Source organism: Pleurodeles waltl, chromosome 8 (assembly GCF_031143425.1).
Source record: "Pleurodeles waltl isolate 20211129_DDA chromosome 8, aPleWal1.hap1.20221129, whole genome shotgun sequence".
In the NCBI taxonomy this organism is placed as follows: domain Eukaryota; kingdom Metazoa; phylum Chordata; class Amphibia; order Caudata; family Salamandridae; genus Pleurodeles; species Pleurodeles waltl.
In genome coordinates, this window is record NC_090447.1 from 1,534,141,726 (window position 1) to 1,534,160,852 (window position 19,127).

General features: G+C 44.5%; 1 protein-coding gene across 1 annotated transcript in view; it reads left to right on the forward strand.

Moving 5' to 3' along the window:
* Nucleotides 1-19,127, forward strand: part of WDR4 (WD repeat domain 4) — an 80,915-nt gene that overhangs the window by 27,232 nt on the left and 34,556 nt on the right. The window contains exons 4-5 of the mRNA XM_069202967.1: nucleotides 221-377; nucleotides 9,078-9,190. Of these exons, the coding sequence (XP_069059068.1) occupies nucleotides 221-377; nucleotides 9,078-9,190 (270 nt within the window). The remainder of the gene's footprint in view (nucleotides 1-220; nucleotides 378-9,077; nucleotides 9,191-19,127) is intronic.

Sequence of the window (19,127 nt, forward strand, 5' to 3'; positions counted from 1 at the left end):
ACGCAGCAGTTGTCAAAGGTCTTAATGCAATAAATAACAAGCTGAAATCCATGGCGCCCGGATGCAGCGCTTTCAACCCTAGCGGGCAGCAGGGATGGTCATTGGTGGGTATTTGTCTCTTTGGTTCTTGGCTTTGGGACTGATCTCCCAGATGTGCCTTGGCTGCTTCTTGGTTCCTTCTCACTGCAGCCCTAATCCTTGGTTTCTGCTCCTGCTGCAGGTTTGTGGTGAGAAGGTGCACAGCTCTCACAGTGACTGCAGCAGAGGACCGGGTTTTCGTGGCAGACAAGTCAGGAGATGTCTATTCCTTCTCGGTCACGGATCCCCAGGCCAAGGGCCGGCTGGAGCTCGGACACCTCTCCATGCTGCTGCACCTGGTAAGCCTGGAGCCTGCTGCCCACCTGTTTTTCCTTTGGTGGGGTCGGCATGGCCTTCAGTCGTACTCCGTTTCTGTTTGCTCTGTGATGTACATGAACTAGGGATTTTGTTTGGGGAGGGGGGGGGGGGTCATCATGTTCTGGATGTGCACCAGGCCTGTCTGCCTTTCTCAGTCTCCTGTTTAATATGATGTCTCAGCATCACTAGAAAGAGGAAGGCCTTGTTTTGTTGAGCCCAAGGGCCCCCTTGTCTTCATCAGTTTAGTTAGCCACAGGTTAACTTGAGAGCAAAGGAATAGTGAAAAAACTATAGTCTAGATGCTTTCATCTCCAAAGGTCCAACCACCTGTGAAGGAAACTCCCAGCCAAACCCTAAGGGAAGGGATCTCTGTCTGCCACAAGTTTTACATTTGCTTTAAGTGTTGATGCTGTTCAGTGTTGTGGCAGTCCAGATGTATCCATACAGTGGGGTGTGCAGCCAAGTTCAAGTCCTTGACAATGTGCATGCTCTCCTGGGTCTTCTAAGACCACGTGCGTTCCCTCCTGAAGGGCCGCGTGGGCCTGATCGTTTGCTCTGGTAGGTAAATGGTTTGCTCATTTGTGATACAATGCAAGTTGGAGACTTGGTGTAGGAAACTGACTGCCTCTGCAGTGCACCAATGTAGGGGGACACTATGCAGATACTCCAGGCGCCCTCATTGGCTTACAGGGGTTAAAAGTTATAAATCCAGATTCTCTCTTTTGTGGTAGTGTAGGCGAGCAGTTTATTCTTATCAGAGGATAGTGCTAAGTATTTGTTGAACACAGTCTATAAATGAGACACACTCAAGAAGAAATCAGAGACAAGTGTTTGAAAAATATAGACGTTGCTTCTATTATGTTTCAACACCAGAAAAAAACTTCAAAGAAGGTAGGTGCTGTTGCTGTACATCGATTTCCAAGTAAGTAGCACTTACTCAAATGCACTTCTGTGCAGTAAAGACTTAAAAGTACTTCTTACTGCAGTGGGGTCCTTGCAGACAGTTCTTGGGTGTCGCCTGTTGGTTGGAGGGTGTTAGAGGAGCAAGGTCACTTACAACACCAGTCCGGGTGCAGTGGTGCTGGACTAGTGGGTGCCTTACGCTCTGCACAGTTGGCGAGGAGATGGGCCACCTAGAAACAGGCTTCAGAAAGGGACTTGGGGACAAATCCAGGACCTTCCAACGAGGGGCTCTTCGGTGAGGGTCCCGGGAGCAAAGGAACACCATTGGTTGTTGGGGACCCAGGCCGTGGAGCTCCGTTGCAGAGGGATTTGATCGTCTGGTGCTCCTGCGTCAAGCACCCACAATTCCTGGATGGAAAGGAAAGGGACAAAAACTGGGCAGCCTGTCCACTCTGATGGCGTCTGTGATGCTGACGCCCCCCCTCGGCTAGTCTCTGGTTGCAGCTTTATAGTCTGGTCTGGACTCAAACATCTGTTCATTGCTGCACGATATCCGGAACCCCGGGTTTTCATGTAGTTTGGTTCTGGTAGGTCCTGGGGTCTTCTCACTTAGTGAAGAGATGGGTTGATCCTGCTGGAGCTTCGCGCCTTCCTCCTTGGCGGCTACTGTGTGGGTGGACCCGGTGGTCAGCAGAACAGTGATCTGGACGTTGCGGTTGGTGCCTGCAAGCTGCAGGGAAGAGGCTCCTCCACTTCAAGGGAGATGCTGACAGCTTGGTGAAGTGCTGGGGGCCCTCCAAGTCTATTGGAGGATGAACAGCTGTAGGACGAATCGGTTTGTAGCAGTTGTCAGGACAGGAGCAGGTAAGCAGGCAGGGTTTTGCTCCAAAGTCCACCAGCAGTCCACAGTTCTCACTTCTTCAGCTCTTCTTGGCCCTCTTCTTTCTTCAGTCATTCGAATCTGTTCGTCTGGTGTCAGTGTTGGGGGGGTTAGGGGGTACCTAAATACTGAATTAAGGGGAGTGTGGGGTAATAGCCAGTGGTCTACTTACCCCTGGTATGATGTCTGTGATGGCAGGCTCGTCTGCACTAGTCAGCCAGAATACTAGAGGACTAGTAGATTTCAGGGGGTACCTCTAAGTTCCCCTCTGGGTGCATGTCATAATAAATCCAATACTGGCGAGACGAGGTGTTTGATACCAAACAGCATAAGTTTCCGTGATGCCGTTATGTAGCTGCGTAACTTGTGTTGAACGGTGCCCAGTACATACCTTAAGATGTCTTCCCTGTTCACTTGTAATGTCTACGAAATTGAACTGGACATCACAGGGCCATACCTGCTCATGCCGATATGTCTTCACATCAGATATAATGCACCCTGCCTTGGGGCTCTGAGGCCTGCTGTAGGGAGTGACTTACATATATTTAGATGCAGTGACTGGGGCATGGTACACAGTGTGTGCCATGTTGTGTTTTTACTCGTGGCTTGCACAATTTCACACAGTCTGCGATGGCGGACTGTGTGCAGTTTGTAGGGAGGTCTCTTAGGGTGGCATAATATATGCTGCAGCCCTTAAGGACTGTAGGAAGCTGACTCTTTATGAGATATCAAAATGAGATATATCGTGCAAAGAGTCCATTGGTTCCCTTACCAGTGGATGGAGCCTTGCTCTAGCAATCCAAGGTGCTCTTTGTTTAGGGATTAGTGTGGTCGAGCAGCCTTAGGCTTATAAGGAGTGTGAGACATCTGCAAATACACACAGTCAATAAATGAGACAGATGTCTCTATAAGGAGATCCACACCAATTTACAAAACTAACAAGTATCTTTATATATGTTTAGGCATCGGAATCAATACGATAAAGCAAGTATGTGTTGCAAGAAAAAATCTTTACAGTTTTCAAAAGTTGACACAGCAATTTTTGGAAGCTGCAATGTTATCCTATGGAGGAAAAACAATTGGGGCAAACAGGTACAGTGACTTACAGGACCAATCATCCAGACTTAAGGTGAGTATGCGGCAGGGTCCTAGGCCACACCAGCAGGTCACCTCGGGTGGCACTGGGGCGGCAGGGTGCAGATGTGTAGTTCAGTGTAGGGTGCCCCGTTGAAGTGAACGGGGAACGGTTTGGTCAGAAATGCACTACAGGCAGGGACTGGGAGTCCAGTCTGGGTGAACCACCAAGGGAGTTCGATTCTTCAAGCTCGGGGATGTAGGGACACCAGCAGTCCTGTTCTCCTTTCTATGTGGTGGCCGGGTGCAGAGGTGGTTTGGATCATTGAGTTTCCTTCACGGTGGCGTCCGCGGTAGAGGGGGCTCACAGAAAGACTACATTCATGGACTTTGGATCCAGTCCTATTGAACCAACAAGTGGGCACAGATCTCCATAGTCTGGGGGATGTTGGGACACCAGCTGCTGTCTTCTCCTCTGTCTGGGGAGTCCGAGTGCAGATACATTGGACCGTTGGGTTTCCATCACCAGAGGCTGTCGCAGTAGAGATGGGGCCTGCACAGAGTCTGCAGGCGTCAGTGTGATAGTCACAGTGGGTAAGCCCACAGTAGACTTTCTCTGGAGAGGCTGGGGACCATGTTGGCACCGTTGGCCCACTTCGACTTGGGCTGGGGGTATGGGTGAAGTGTTGCTGTCCAATGTCTGGTTTTGGCTGTCCAGAGTCCTTTGGTTGCATGGGTTCCTGCAAGATGCTGGGAAGCTGCTTCGCTGCTCCACTGGAGTTCCTGAGTCTTTGTTGAAGGCAGGGAATCCTCCCCAGCTTTTGGAAGCACAACTTGGGTGCCATTTGACAGGAGTAGTACACAGGCTGGCAGGGCTGGATCAAGGTCCGGTGCTTCTTCCTCAGTCTTTGCTTTTGCGGCTCTTGAGTGTCCTTCATAGGTCAGCAGAAACCGGATTTCCTTTTGCCAGGTGCTCCCCTAAATAATGAATTTAGGGGCATTTAGGGGAGTATAGGGAAGTAGACAATGGGCTATTTACCCCTGGGGTCACTACACCCCCTATATGACCACTTCTGGTGGGAAGTGGGCATAACCCTTTCCCAGAGTTCCTAGTTCTGCCATTACTAAGATGGCAGACTTTGAAAAGTTGTGTCCAGATCTGGCAGCACACCTAATGGGCCGGACTGACCTGAGAGATGGGCACACTTCTCTGACTACTAACTTTCCCGCCTGTCCAAGTGCTAAATGGGCCCTGGGTCGGGGGGCGGCATCTCTCCTTTGAGCGGAGCCAAATCTGCATACCAAGGACAGTGGGCTTCTTTGAAGCTCTCTTTGAATGCAGATTTGCAGGTCTTCCTGTTGGCTGGTGTGTGTAAGCACATCTCTTGGAGCAGGCTTTGATTCTGATCACCGGAGAGCAAAGGCCCTCACCCTTGGGAATCAGAAACTTGTCTGGTGGTGTCAGGCTAGTTAAAACTAGTCAGCCAGCACATGTGTAGATGGTAGGTTTTCTGGGGGCACCTTTAAGGTGCCCTCTGAGGGTATGTATTGATAAATCCTCACTGATGCCAGTGGTGAATTTATCAATACTAGATGTTTGATACCAAACATCCCTATTTTCAGTGAAGCCATCATGTAGCTGGGGAACTCGTATTGACACGTGTCCAGCATGTGTACTAAACAAGGATTGGCATAGCCTATCTTGGGAGTTTTGTAAACAGTTCTGCCACTAAAATAACTAAACACCAAATGAAGCTGTTGTCTAATAGAGCATCGTTTGTCCCCACATATAAAACAAACATGTTCGAGATTGATGTGGCATTCTTCAAGATGAGTTCACTTGAAATATACTGTTAGTAATTTAGAAACCAGCACAGTAGATCCCAAAGAAAGTGTATACAAAGAGTTTAAACCCAAAAGCACATTCATACCTCTAAGCTCTCACAAAATGCTAATAATATTACTTTACAGATGGCTGGCAAAGGAGGTTGTCTGGTGATAATGCACACAGACCATTGCACAAGGAAAGTGAACAAACATGTGAAAGACACCAACATATACATTACGTTAGAGGGTGATCCAGCAATGGCATTGCAAAAGGCCCTAGACTTAATTCTGAATAAAGCAGAGCCACGTGCATGGTTTCAGACAAGATGAAAACGTTTTTTCAAACACCTCATCCTCGACGACCCAGACTGTGTTGCCAAAGCTTTGTAAAAATGTCATTGATCCTCCATTTTGCCCCATTGTTTCTGGGTGTGGCTCAATTCGTGAACCTTGGGCAAGTATTTTAATTAACTTTTACAATTCACAGTATAAAGCATGATATCGTATTTAAAAGACATTACAGATGTTTTAATTTGAAGATTTATATAGTGAAACTTTCTAAAATACACTATACTTGCTTATTATGCACCATTGATGTCGACACGTTAAATACTTCAGTATCACATTGAGAAGGCACAGAGGCTGTCTAATGTGCATCTCTGAAATCTGAACACATCAGAAAACCAACCTTTGTTTTTTAGAATTAGTTCATTTTGTATGATACCATACTTCAGTTGGAATGATGATTTCTTCATACAAAAGGATCATATATTGCTGAGGTTTTCTGGTGCCCCCAGCCATGCTAACATCTACTCTTTCTAAAATTGAGTAGCATCTTTACATGACTGATGATGGACAGATGGTTTATCCATTTTTGATATATTGATGTCCTCTTTATGATTTGGCACGGCAGACATGAGCTTTTGATAAAGAAGATCATGGATCTGAATAACAAATCACAATAAATGTTGCTGTTTATTTGGAAAATAGTATACTCTGTACCAAATTCTTTAAGAAAACAAGCAGATAAGAAAAATATTAGAATTTCATATTTTTCATCAAGATCAAGAAACTTCTTCCACTCAGTTTACACTTTTAAAGAGGATCACTTCTGAATAGGACAGATTTAAGGAAATTGAATACAGCAGGCGATTTAAAAAAAAACAAAAAACAAAAAAAAAAACAGCATAGTCACTTGAGATCATCCCAGGAGCCATTGAACTGGTTAATAGAAATACCAGCATAAAAATATGATGGACGGAATGCTGAACATTGTCGTACATTCACCCCCAGTCACAGATCTGGGTTTAACACATCGTTCTTTTGCTCACCATTCCACCTCAGTTTGGACCCAGCCATATGCAAATCACCCTGCTCCCCATGGTAACAGTCCATCCCGAACTGCCAGGCCAGGTCCGCCCTGGACTGGAAAGAAGCATCCTGGGACCAGTTTCAGGGTATCGCTCCTCGTCAGCCAGGCTAGCTTGAATCTGGTGGCATGGTGAGCACGGGACCCACGTGATTTGCATATGGCTGGGTCTAAACTGGAATGGCATGCCAAGCAAACGAGCATTTACAATGCAACGGGTCTCGCGTTTGCTCATGTTAGAGCTGATCGCGTTGTAAACTCCTAACCCGACTTTTCACCTATCGGGCAAAAGTGCATTTATGTACATAACCCGAAAAAGTGCAATAAACTATGTAAAGCGCTCGACTTCTGCCAATCGAGATCGGGCTCGTAAATTAGAGAAAAAGAAGTCCACAAGCCCGATGGAAAACAGCGAGCCTCGCATGTTTTCTGTACTTGGTCGCTGCGCTCGAGGAGGGCTAGCCACCGGAAAAGGCATGACTTATGCGTGCCTTCGACTAATGAAAGCAAGCAGATTTTATTAGGCAAGCCCACGAACCAATAAAAAACACTGACGTGAAGTTGACAGGGCTCCGAGCCCTTTTCTAAATACTAAAGCGTCTCGCTGCGATACGCATGCGCAAGCGCATGCAACGCAAGATCGACCCTAAAAACAATGGATTTATGCCCAGATCTGTGACTGAGGGTGAATGTTTGACATTCTTTAGTATTCCATCCGTCACTTGTTCTTTTTGGATTAATAGAAATACCAGACAGAAACCATTGTCTGAGACAATTAAACAAAAAAAGATACGTTCGACTTTTGTCTTCAAGTTTTCAAAAAGTAGTTTGGCCATCAAATGAATCATTAACAAAAGGTAGGAAATCTACAGATCTAAAGTAATTTTGGCAAGCTATTTGAAGAATAACCTCTTTTGCATGCACAGTCCAAGAAACACTCAAATTAAAACTCCCCATAGAAGAATAGATGGGCACTTTCTCTTGTCGTAGCCACATGCGTACACTGTAATATAATTCAGAGTCATGCTGTTCCTCACCGACACAAAGGCAACAAGATTAAATTCAAACTTCAAGGGGATTGCAGCATTTAAAATGTAATCACTTACTTAGAAGACCCATGTGGTCTGTTCTATATTGGCAAAAAAGTCAGGCCACGTATTAATGAACACAAAAGCATTCTGTGAACACCATGCTAAAATGATGGCAGCTGTGCATTTTTAAGAGTTTAGACACAGTATTTAACGGAGATTCCTAATATTGGAGGTATTGTGTAGTTGGACTGATCCCCAAAGGGGAGTCGTAGAGCATCTGCGTGAATGTTGCTGCAGATGTCCTCCGTACAGCGCCCTACTTGATGCCTAATGGTTTTAAAGCCTGATTGATACACAGGAGAGGAACTCCTCTTCTATATCTTCCGACATTAGAAAAGGTTGGACGTTTACTCCAGGCAAAGGCAGGCATAAAGCTTCTTCCTTGGTGAGAAAAATGGGAATAGAGGAAGTTAATTGGCTATCAGTCAGCAGAGGTTTACTTTAGAAAATTAAATTTACAGTCCTTTGCTTTGAGTGTAGTTCCCAGAGCTGCTTATGTAAACCGTAGTGAATTCCTGGGAGTTGTAAATCTGCACCGGTGGAAGGACTCGTATCTGTGAGTGCACTTTTGTGACTCTTATTTTAAAGATCGGACCCCTAAGTTATTTTACTGGTTGCCCATAATGTCGCCTGTCATCATTTTATACTAATTTGCCTTTAGTTATGTTTTTATAATGTTATGCGTCAAACACCATTTACTAATTTTTTATGTTGTAAATGTTCTGTGTACATTTTATTTCTAAATGAAACGATCACCAGTCATGCCTTCGTGCTGATACATGTTTGATTAGGAAGCAGTCTGGAAGTGTTCTAAATAGTTCACTTCTTGCACTTTGCAGGTGTGTACATGGTTTTTATATTGGAACCACTGTCAGTATTGCAAGCTGAGCTTAAGGCTCTCTGCTTTTCCTTAGAGCACTGGTGCGAATAGGAAGGACTTTACTATTCATAATTCATATTTGTAAATTTGAACATTGTACACATGTGGATTCAAATCTGGCCATTAGTGACGATACATCTGTTTCACGAAAACGTACTATGGTACTGTAAATGAGCAGCCATTGGGTTTGTGCTGCGGGGGGCTGGGCCTACCTGTCCCAGGGACAACGTAAGCATGAAATCTTGATCTCCTTGACCCCAAACAATATGTCCCGGGCACCGGGAGATAGAAATTCCACACCCTTGCTGTGGTTGGGGACAGAACATGAGATGTCATGGATTGTGATGGGCAGTTTCTAATTATATTGTCTTAACGTGTAAGTGTATCCTGGGGTGCTGGTTCTGTTGCCCTCTGGCCCCTGGATCTGCCTTGGCCTCCCTATGTATCGTGGGAAAATATAGATTTAGCGCTGGGAGGCCTCTGGATAGCTAATGCGCTCTATAAAGTTTCATAACATATACAATTTTCATAACGTAGAAAATTTATTTTCAGTGAAACAAAATCTACAATCATGTTCTTTGGCAGGGTGCATCAAAACTGCAAGTAATTGGCTACTAGGGCATTATTTAATTGGCAGAGTATTCTCTTCCTTTTCAGGCTGTAAGCCCCGATGACAAATACATCATCACTGCTGACCGCGACGAGAAGATCCGCGTCAGCCTCCTCCGAGCGCCACATAACATTGCGGCTTTCTGCCTTGGACATACTGAGTAAGTTACGGATACTCCATTACTATTCAGTATTTCAGGTAATCGCGGCTTGGAGATGCAGTAATCCCGGTGTGAAAAGGGTAGTCATTCCCAGTCTGAGTCCTTTTCCATATCAAGTGTTTAAAGTATTTGGCAGACTTCAGAACTGACACGAGGACCTTTACTGGGATCCAAACAGGTTTTTGTAAGGATTATTCAGTTCGGGTTCAGATTCATGATTTACGATTTACGTCCTGAGTGGGATAACCATTGCAGCCGTCATAATTGTAAATTGCTTGTGGCTTTTTCATAATTTTCTTATGCATCTGCTGTGAGTTAGGATCAGGACCTTGAATAAATAAATGCAGGGAAAATACTTGTGGTGCTAAAAGATTTGGGGATCTGCTGCTGACTTGTATAGCAAAAGCAATGCAGATGAACCTAGCCCTGTTTTCAGTTGCTCATGAGAAGCCAGATGGCTGGTAGTGCTGGTAAAGGCAGAGGGCGAGGAGACGCTCTGTTGATCTTGCAGACCTGTAAGAGATGAACAGAAACAAAGTGAAAAGTTTTAAAGGACAATAATTAAACGCTGCTGAAGATAAATGGCTGCATATTTGTGATCAGCATCATGACTTGTACAGAGTGGTTTAAAAACAGACCATTAGGTGACCAGCAGTCCATAGTGGTGTTAGGCTACGGGTGATTCGAGACCAGGCATGGAGGCCCTGATCCAAGGAAGCCGCAGCGTTCTCAATCTATGAATGCTGAATGAGGTAAGCTGGAGGTCCAAGGTGAGAGATAACAGTGTTCATTACAGAACAAAGCAGAAATGCATTGTGCGTTTATTTTCTGATTGGAGATAAGCAAGGGGCAAGTTTACATAGAACTCATAAAGCCAAAAGATTGACGGAAAAATTGATTTGTTTAAAAAATCAGTGATCAAAGATTTAGATTGGGGGCATTTGTTATGGGGGTCGAAGGGGTACCCAAGTCCATTGGGCACAAAAATGATGAACAAACTGAGGGTTTACCCTCCAGAATCAAGGCTTCAATTTTACCATTATTGTTTAACCATACTGATATTCCTCAGGAGGTCGCAGTGTTTATGCAGGTACAAGATCTGGTCTGAGTGTTTATAGGAAAGTGACCCTTTTTGACATGGTCTCCCCCACTTTTTGCCTGGTATTTGATGCACTTTTGACTTGAGGTGCACTGGCTTTCTGCTATCCATATCCCCAGTGCTCTTTCCCCGAAACTGTGCAGTTTTCCCCCATTTGGCAATACCTTTGCACCAATTCCCCCCACCCCTAGTAAATGGTACCCCCCTAGTACCTAAGGCATGGAACCAAAGATGGTCCCCAAGGGCTGCAGCATGTATTGTGCCACCCTCAGGGACCCCTCTCCTAGCACATCCAGACTCATTGCAGGCTGTGTGTCTTGGTGCAGCTTAGAGTGAAAGCACGACATGACACAGTCTGTGTGCCACGCCCCCTAACACTGCATGCAATATATGTAAGTCACCCCTACAGCAGGCCATACAGCCCTAAGGCAGAATGCATTATATTACATGTGAGGACATACCTGCACGAGTAGATATGCCCCTGCTATGTCTTTGTCAATTCTTAGACATAGTGAGCGAACAGGGAAGACATTTTAAGTACATGTGCTGGAGACTGGTCAATATGAGTTCCAGCTACATGATGGCTCCACTGAAAATAGGGATGTTTGGTATCAAACATCTCGTATTAATAAGCTCTCACTGATTCCAGTGATGCATTTAATAATGCATGCACTCGGAGAGCAGCTTAGAGGTGTCCCCTGAATACCTACCCACTACCAGTGTGTAGACGTACTCTTTGTAGCAGCCTGCCACCATCAGACATGCTTCTGACGCCCAAGTCTGAGAGAGTTTGTTCTCGAGTGGTTAGAAACAAACCCTGCTCTAGGAGAGGTGTTCATACACCCCACCCAACAGGATGAACTGCAGATACTGCTTTCCAAGGCAGGGGCTTCAAAGAAGCCCACGACGCTTGGTATGCGGATCTGGCTTCGCTCAAAGGAGAGATGCGACCCCTCCCTACCTCAGGACCTGTTGGTAATGGCCATTTCTGCAGGGTTATCCCCAAACTTTTTGCTTTTCTCCTCTTGTTTTTCTGACCCTCTTTTTGTTGGCTTTAGGACTCTGGACACCTTATCACTGCTAATCAGTGCTAAAGTGCATGTGCTCTCTGCCCTACAACTTAGTAAAATTGGTTTACACCTGTTTGGCTATTTGATTTATCTGTAAGTCCCTTGTAAAGTGGTGTAACATATACCCAGGGCCGATGAATTAAATGCTGCTAGTGGGCCTGCAGCACAGATTGCACCACCCACAGAAGAAGCCTTTCAAACCTGTCTCAGGCCTCCACTGCAGGGCCTGCGTGTGCATGGACCTGGCAAGTCACTCTACTTGCCAAGGCCTAAACTCCCTTTTTACTATACCTGTCACCCCTAAGGTAGGCCCTAGATAGCCCTGTGGGAAGGGTGGGGTGTATGTAAAAGGTAGGGCATATGTATTTATCTACTACATGTCCTAGTAGTGAAAAATCAGCCAATTTAGTGCCTCACTGCTGTGAGTGCTGCTCCTCTCACAGGACTGCTTTGGAATTGCCCTTACATATGTCTAAGTGGTATCTTCTGATCTATGAGGAATAGCGTGGGCATGTTTAGTAGGTTTGGAATGGTAGTGAGAAATCATGCTTATTGGGGTAGGTGGACTTTTTTTTTATTACCTTTATAGAAATTTCTCTGTGCTTAAGACTCTGGTGTTTTGCAGCCTGACTCCAATCCACGTCTGGGACAGAGTGACAGCTGGGCTATGTGCATTCTTCTCTCACAGCCAGTACACAGGGAGGGTGCATCTACATACTGAATGGCCTCCCTGGGCTGGGGGGGGAGGAGAGAGTACAGTGCAGCACACTTAAATTTGTATAGGATGTGCCCTGGCCTCACACAAAGGGCTTGTTTACCCCCTACTGATGGCTGGAGGTGAGGGGGTGTTCCTGGTACCGGTTAGTGCTGGTCAGGTCCAACTCCCCCCCCCACCCCCCCCTTCCATCCTTTGTGGAAGCTGAGCAAAAATGAGTATAAGTAGAGGGTTCTTCCGCCTGACTGGGAGAGCACTTTTGGAACTGGGACTGAACCTGTCAGAGGACTGCAGAAAGGACTCCACTGGACGGCTCTTCTTTTGTTGCCCTGCTGCTGGTGTCTGCTGGGCGGCCCAAAGGACTCCTCTGGACTGCTTTTCCGTATGTTGCCCTGCTACCAGCGTACCGATCCCCATTGACTAACATTGGACACCCGACGCTGTACTACAACTCTGCACCCGGCTGCCCCAGTGCCACCTGGTGTGACCTGTTGGTGTGGCCTTGACTCTTGCCCAATACTTACCTTAAGTCCAGGGATTGGTCCCTAAGTCGTTGTACTATACCTGAATACAGTACTTGTTTTTCTCCTCATAGGATAATGTTGCTGCTTCTGAAAAATGCAGTGTCGACTTTTGAAACCTGAAAGTATTTTTCTTGCTAAACGTACTCACCTGATCCCTTGATTCTGGTGCCAAAACATCTATAAGGATACTTGATATGTTTTGTAAATTGGTTTGGATCTCCCTATTGACTTGTGTCACGCTTATTGACTGTGTGTGTATTTGCAAATGTCTCACACTCCTCCCTGATCCGCCTAAGGTGGTCGATCACACTATCCCCTAAGGAAGCACCTTAGGATTGCTAGAGCAAGCCCTGTCCACTAGAGAGGGAAGCCCTAGACTTTTTGCACGGTATTTCATTTTGGCATATAAAGAGCCGGCTTCCTACAGCGTTCCCCAGTTTATCATTGAAAGTCAGAGTACTTTAGGAGCTTTTCGGTATTTGACCAAAGTGAAAAATCAAAGGTTCAGATCAAGTAACTAAGAGGTGTAAGGCAGGGATTGAAAAGAGTGAGACCGAGTGGGATTCCTTGAGGAACTCCAGAACGAAGAGATTAAAGAAGGAGCAGAAAAGAGATTAACAGCTTAAAACCTATAAGAAAAGAAAGATTTAGACCAGGGAGATCACTGCCATGAACGTCTGAGTGATAAAGATGACTGCAAAAAATGTCAAAAAACCTAAGTGTGAGCAAGCCTGATCAACGAAGATAAAAAGAAAGTTGCAAAGAGCAGAGGAGTCCACAGGACACTTCTTCAGAAGGAACTACCATCTTTCCACTGAAAAACTGCATAACTAGCAGAGATGAGTAACACCGAATGGCAGTCACTTGACAGATAGTATCCACCATCTTAGTAACTATATGGACGGTACAGAGGTTTATAGGAGTTCCTGACCCCATAGTCTTTGCTAAAGAGGATGTAGAGTTGAAAAGAGCACTACTTGCATAAACTAACAGTAAGGAACATCTGGTTTGAGAGTTGTGCCCTTGCAATCATCTTGTATGTTCATGAATGATTTTCCTGTGTGCATGAAGTCGTCCAGATTGTTTAATCCTAAGGTTGAGGATCAGATGACTCATCAATCAATGTACACTGTAGACAGAGCCTTAATTGACTCTGCTCCGAAGGAACCCAGAACCAGTTGGTGTTCCATACATTTATAAGCAGTAACTATCTTGCTGTTAATATTACGTTCACAAATCTTCATATGGCACATGTTCACCAATGGTTTCTTAGCACTGTACAGCCAACGCCAAGCTCATGAGTTGGTGCCAGCGTAAAAAGCATGTTTAAATAGTATTACAGTGGAATATTAACTCCACTCAACCAGTTACATCCTGATTAAATAAAGGTCCAACTTTGCACTTCAAGAAGTTGGGACATAACATTTTAGATCTGGGTCTTGTTCAGAGTTAAAAATGCAGATGATCAATACATTTGACCATATGCATGATGGTTACTTGATTGTCCCTATTCTTAGTGCCTGTGTTGGAGACCCATAACATCTGGGGCTGTAGTGTGATGGAAGACATCCAGTTAGTTTATAGATTAAACTGAGAGCACAACGTGGCAATTAATTCCATCAATGGGGAACTTGCATTGTTACCGTTCTCTCTAGTTGTGCTATCCTTTGTCTTATTTATAAGTAACTATTGAGCAAGGAAAACCCCACCCCAGGTTGTATGTATGTTCAGGAAGAAGGTGAAGACAGTACAGCAGTTTAACAGCGTGAATCTTTTCTAGATTCACATGCTGTGCTTTATTCTGCCATCTAGTGGCCAGGTCTGGAATTTCTACTATTTCACCAAATTTTTAATCCATCTTCTTTTTCTACCTTTGTTTTGCATTGACTGAACCCCCCTGTAGTGTCTTCTTGTGACGTCTTCATACTTCCTCTGGATTTTCCCATCTTAGGATGCCATCTTCAAATTCTTTTTTTCGGGCGTTGGGTCTGGATGTTTTTTGCAGACACGTCTCCTCCTCGAGGAAAAACTTTAAAGAATTGCTGAAACAATTTAGAAAATCTTTATCAAAGCTTGAGCATATAATCAACAGTGAGCAGACTGCAGACGAAGTAAGAGCGACCGAGAATTTTTCTTTCGAAACTTCGGAGTGTCAAGAATGCCCAGACAGGAGGCTTCCCGCGTGCCATGATGGAGAAACACCATTCCAATTCTTCAGGAATTTGCCATCACAAATGTGCACAGAAGGACAAGCATTCAGTGTGTAATCAGTCTTCCACTCGACCACTGGAGTGGTGATTGTAACACCCTCTCGGTTTGCTCCAAAAATGCTGAGGGTGAGAGCAAAACAAATAATGACCTTCACTAATTGTAAGGCCAAAAATCTACACCATCCTTAAAGTTTAAGACTTTAAAGTGACGATGAGGAAAATGTCAGAGGGAGCGGAGGGATAAACTTCGGAGTGTGGCCAGGAGATCATATAAGTCGTGGAGGAAGTGCGGAAGAAGAGCCAAAAGGCGGCAAGAGTCAGTGACCTCCTCTAAGGCACCAGACTTGAAAAAAATCGACTTGCGGGCAAAGACGGAAGCCTTGGCTTAGAAACGCTTGCTTTCCGCAGGCACATCACACACAAGGGAGTCCCACTGAGCCCTCAAGGAGGGGTTCCAGTGGAGAGAGAATTCCAAAAAAGCATGCTTCATCGAAAGGCAAAGGACCTTTCGTCGAAAGGCCTTGAAGCACAGACAGTTCACTGGAGTACCCGATCTGAACAATCTGTCAAAGATCTCAACGTCGAAGAGGAAACACTGTACGACAAGTCCCGAAGAGCGGGCCGTTGACATTGAAAAGAAGAAAGAGGCTTGAGTCTGAAATGGCCATGTTGATGTAAAAGAAAAAGGAGTTTGAAAGTATAAAGGGATTCAGAAAATGTTGACGTTGAAGGATATCTCTGAGGCAGAAGTCAAGGAAATTCGACCTCCTCTCACCTGGAGCCTTAAGAAGAAGAGGAACTCTCCATCTTCTTTTTTTTTTTTTTTTTATATTAGGAAGAGTAAGAACAAGCAATTTATCTATCTTGAGAGGAAGAGTCTATGGAAATTAAATGGGACGATCTGGAGGGGTGTTCACCTGTGGAGGGAGTAGAAACTTTTATACATGCCAATATCATAATGGGGTGAGGGTTTGGATGGATAACATGGTCATTAAAAATGCAGCAGACAAGTTTAAGATACAACTGCAGGGATGTGAAATTCCTATTGCCCAACGCCCGGGACATATTGTTTGGGGTCAAGGGCAAAAGTTTTCATGTTTATTTTGTCCTTGGGACAAGTAGGCCCGTCCCCCTGCAGCACAAACCCTTTGGCTGCCAGTTAGCACAGAAGGGGAACTGTCTGCAGTTGAGGTAATGTGTGCCCATATGTCAGTGCTGCTAGAACTTGTATTCATGGTTCATTAATGAAAAGCCTTCATTATTAGGGTAAGCACTGTAAATAAACGTTTAAAGGTCACACTGCACTACTGGCAGTGATTCCAGTTTAAAAAAAAAAAAAAAAAAATGTACACGTTTGAAACGTTTAACAATATGACGCTAAGTATAATGCTCCCAGAATGCTCTCCGATTAGATGCAAATATTTGTAGAAGCTTGTAAGCAAAAGTCCTGATTCTTTGCTTTCAAAATAAAATGTTCAGGAAAAAAATTTAAGTAAGAAAAAAAAATGTTTTGTTACTATTAAATTTTAGATGCTGTTTCTCTGAAGCGTCATTTAGTAAAATGTTGATACATGCTAATATTTCCCAAAAATATTCCTAATGAAAAATAAGTGTAACCATTTTCGACAAGATTATAGGAAGCATGAAACTAAACAAACACTGGCAAAGCCACCCAATCCGACATATTTGTGATTCTTTTGGTTTTGTCAATACATGTCTTGTTTTGACACAGCTTTTGTAACACTTTGTTGATGCGGGGGCTGACAGGCCCGCACCATTGTAACGAACACTGGCAAAAAGACAAAAAGCTTTTGTTCTTAAAAAGCGCACATTGCGACCAGTGGCGTAACCAAGGCCCTGCATCCCCCCTACAGGGAGCCCCTCAGCAGAGCACCTTCCCTGAATGAGTCTGGAGGGGGACCTCCTCCCTATTTTTTGCAAGCGGGGGGCCCCCTCCAGTTTTGTTATGCCACTGATTGCCACAGTAGTTCCTGGCCCTGTAGTCCCCGGCTCTGAACAAAACTACTTTGTGCCAATATGCTCCTTGTGGAAGAGCAGAATGCGTTCACTCGCAATAAAGCCAACCCATAGATAGACAGAGAGAGAGAGAGAAATAGAAGTTTAATAAAAACAAAATGTCTTTGTTAACGCCAGACCTAATTAGGGACCCAATTCTTTAAAAAAGTCACAAAGTGCATCCATGGTATAGATCTTTGAATTGGTGGCGTTCATGAATGAATGCACAAGAACTTCAGAAGTAGACCAGGAAATCGTGCTCCTAGAAAATATTTGTGAACTGTATTTTAGCACTCGCAAATAAGCATGTGTAGATTTGCTCATGTGAAAATCTATTGAACGTTTACAGTTCACTTTCCCTCCAACCACTTTTTTCCCCCCAACCCTGGAAGAAGCTATACTTCTGCCATTGTCAGGGGAAAGCTTCCAACCTTTCTCATGATGGGAAAAGATTAGAGAAGAGCTGGTGAAAATCCTTGAACCATGCAGGTTAGTAGGTTTGCCGACTCAAAGGCATTCCAGCCCTGGAACTACTGCTGCTTCCTCCTGCCCCAGTATGTAGATCTGCAGAAAGGTGGCAAAGTAAGGAAATTACTATAGTAGGGATTGAAACTGCAAGTATTTATGCCCTACTATAGTAGCCCCGGTCAGAGAGGCTGTTATAAGAGCTCTTACATAATGAGATCGCTGCCATCATTTGTCGCTGCACTACATGGCACCAAAGGGACAAGTAGATTTTCTTTTTTACCGGACAAGTAGATTTAAGAGGCAATCTGTCCCATGGACAAGTAAATATTTTATTAAATTCCACACCCCTGAACCAGAGGAGGATAAACCCCAGTCATGTTTTATTTTAGAGGCACAGCTGCCACGCCAGACAATAAACCAATATCTGCCTCTGTTACCAAGTATTCTTGATCAAGGCATGGAAGTTTTAAAGAACCAGTTTTTTTTCTAACGACCCAGCTTGTATGAAAGGTACTGTTCTGGCTGTCTCATTACTTCCACGGCAAGAAAGAGGGAGAACATCCTTTCAACTTCAGAGCCACCCCCCATAAAGAAAGTAGCAGAGTGGAACTCACAGGCCGTAGGATAGAGTGGGGTGTGGCAAACCAGTGGCGCATTACAACTTCCAATGCTTTTCCTAACAGACGGATACATCAGCACTGGGCGGAGATAGTTAATGAAACATTATCCAGAACAATATCACAATAGGGCATGCCATCTGGTAGAGAGACGAGTAAAAACATAGCAAAAACCTTCTTAAGATCAACACTGGATGCAGCGGACACATCTAGCCTCCAATTGGTGATAGGGGTTACTCTGAGGCATCACTCGTGGCTTTGAATTTTTGGTTTCAAGTCTGAAGTGCAAGCTAACATAAATACTCCTTTTAATGTTCAATAATTGTTCGGAACTCTGTTGATGAAAGCCTCAACCAGCTAAAAAGGACAATGAAACAGCTAAGTCCATGAGCACATTACAGTTTTGTGGAGGAATTTGAAGGGGGTCTTTCTCTGCAAGAAGACCAGCCTCTAGAGGTACATTCCACTCGGGTAGTTCTCATCAGGGCTTCCACAGTGGTGCTCGGACCTCTTCATCACAACAAAGCTGGCAGTCCCAACAGCAAAGAAGAAATGCCTTTTGAGAAGGAGCCAGAGGACGGCTAGCTTGAGGAGGTACAACTCCCTCTAGTAAATCACTGCATTGCATCAACAACTACATCACAGATGCCATCAGAGACAGGAAACAGCAAAGATTCCGAATACCATCACAACACACCAGTAGGAGGAAGATTACAAGACTATCTCCAGGAGCGGAGGAAGTGTAGTATAATTCATCAAACGGCATTGAGTTTCCTTGTAGTTTATTCAAATATGAAAGCATGCCAACACCAATGTCTGCCTGTACTCCACCCTGGTCAACTTCAACTGCCCCACTACTCCAATTCTACACATCATCCCCACTCCATTCTTTCAACTAAAAACATTTCACTAACTCTACATTCTAAGTGAAGTGAGAACAACATTATATAACACATCTACCCCCCCCCCCTTTGGAAAATAAACAATAAGTAAAACATAAATCACAACTAATTTACAATACATATCCTAATTTACAATGTAGTCCTTTAGATGCAAAGGTTTTTTAATCATTCTACCCAATTTGCTCCTGTAGGTTACATTCCTTTCAAAATTGTCCAGATGTTCCTTGGATACTTCCATTTCCTGTGCCGGGATGCCATAATTGTCCATAACATCTTCTAACGCCGAATCAACTTCTAGGATGTTAGCAGCTCCAGA